Below are 1,334 nucleotides of genomic sequence, written 5' to 3' on the forward strand. Positions count from 1 at the left end.
GTCATAGTATGGTTATATGACAGTAAAATGGTTTTAAACCAATAGTAATGCACTTTGTTTATTTATGTTTGAAGTGCCTAATGAAAATAAACAGTTTAAGTTAATTATAAGGATTTTTAAGGACATTTATTAGTACTTGTATCGGTACTTGGTATCAGCAAGTACTTTAATGTAAGTACTCGTACTCGGTTTTCAAAAATCTGATATCGGTGCATCCCTARTTACAGCAGCAGATTATCATCACCTGTTCAACACGGAGCAGATTCCTTCACTTGGTGCCGTTGTATTTCACCTGCTTCCCGGCTTTCTTCAGCATCTCCATGAGAACCTCCGCGTCCTTGTCGGACTCGATCCAGACCAGATTCTTCGGCTGATCGATCTCAAACTTTACATCTGGATGAAAAAGCAGAAGAGAAAAGACGAGTTAGTTATGGGACTGCCGTGTGACACACCTCACATGATCTCACGGCACGAGATGAAGAGATTCTGGGTCTGAAACAAAGCAAACGTTCTCCGCAGTGAAGGATAAATCTGAGGGAAAAGACTGTTTAGTTTGTAAAGATCAGACTGCCTGGAGGATTGAAACGTTTTACTGACTAAGCAAAAATAAAACTAGAAGACTGGGCAGTATCTGAGGACTTAAAGGACCTGTGACATTAATTTTTTATAACAAACATGAATGCATTTTTGGAAAGATAACATCGATAACATATAAAACAAATTTCACGCTGCTGAGATGAACGGTTGTTGAGATATTTGCACGTGAAGAAACAGGAAGTGATGTCAAAGGGGAATGTCTGCACGTAAACAGTGTTGTTACAGCGACCAGAGAAGAATCTGATGTTTCTTTAGATTATTTTGAGTCACTATAAAACATAAATAATGAAGAGTTATACCTTAAATGATATTGTTTTAATAACAAAGACCAGAGAGTTGTGAGTTCCCCTTTGACGTCACTTCCTATTTCACTTTGGCTGAGCCAAATCCAAAGGAGAATAGGCCACTTATGTGACAAAATGGGTAAAATCACGTATATTAAGCCAAGTTTCTTAAGTATAAAGATGTTTTCTTTGACTTTTTGTGTTTGAAGGATAAACACGTCACAGGTACTTTAAGAGAGCAAAGAAGTCCCAGGCTGGCTGTGATGGGAACTAATTTTTAACGGTTTTAAATATTAAAAACAAATATTGAAAGAGCTCAGCGCAAGTTGTACGGGATAAATCTTGTGCCAGCAGGAAGTGAATTTGAATTGCTCAGATTGAATCTTAATGTGCATAAAATGCTACATTTTATCCAAATTTTTGTTACATTTTCTACATATAGGTCAAATTAAT

The 1,334-nt window shown here is 36.8% G+C and overlaps 1 protein-coding gene across 1 annotated transcript in view; it reads right to left on the reverse strand.

Moving 5' to 3' along the window:
• atox1 (antioxidant 1 copper chaperone) overlaps window positions 1-395 on the reverse strand; it is a gene marked incomplete at its 5' end in the record, with an annotated part of 18,543 nt that extends 18,148 nt beyond the window's left edge. Inside the window, 1 exon segment of the mRNA XM_014028948.1 lies at window positions 226-395. Coding sequence (XP_013884402.1) covers window positions 269-395 — 127 coding nt within the window.
• Window positions 396-1,334: the final 939 nt, after the last annotated feature.

This window comes from Austrofundulus limnaeus, unplaced genomic scaffold, assembly GCF_001266775.1.
Source record: "Austrofundulus limnaeus strain Quisiro unplaced genomic scaffold, Austrofundulus_limnaeus-1.0 Scaffold833, whole genome shotgun sequence".
In the NCBI taxonomy this organism is placed as follows: Eukaryota; Metazoa; Chordata; class Actinopteri; order Cyprinodontiformes; family Rivulidae; genus Austrofundulus; species Austrofundulus limnaeus.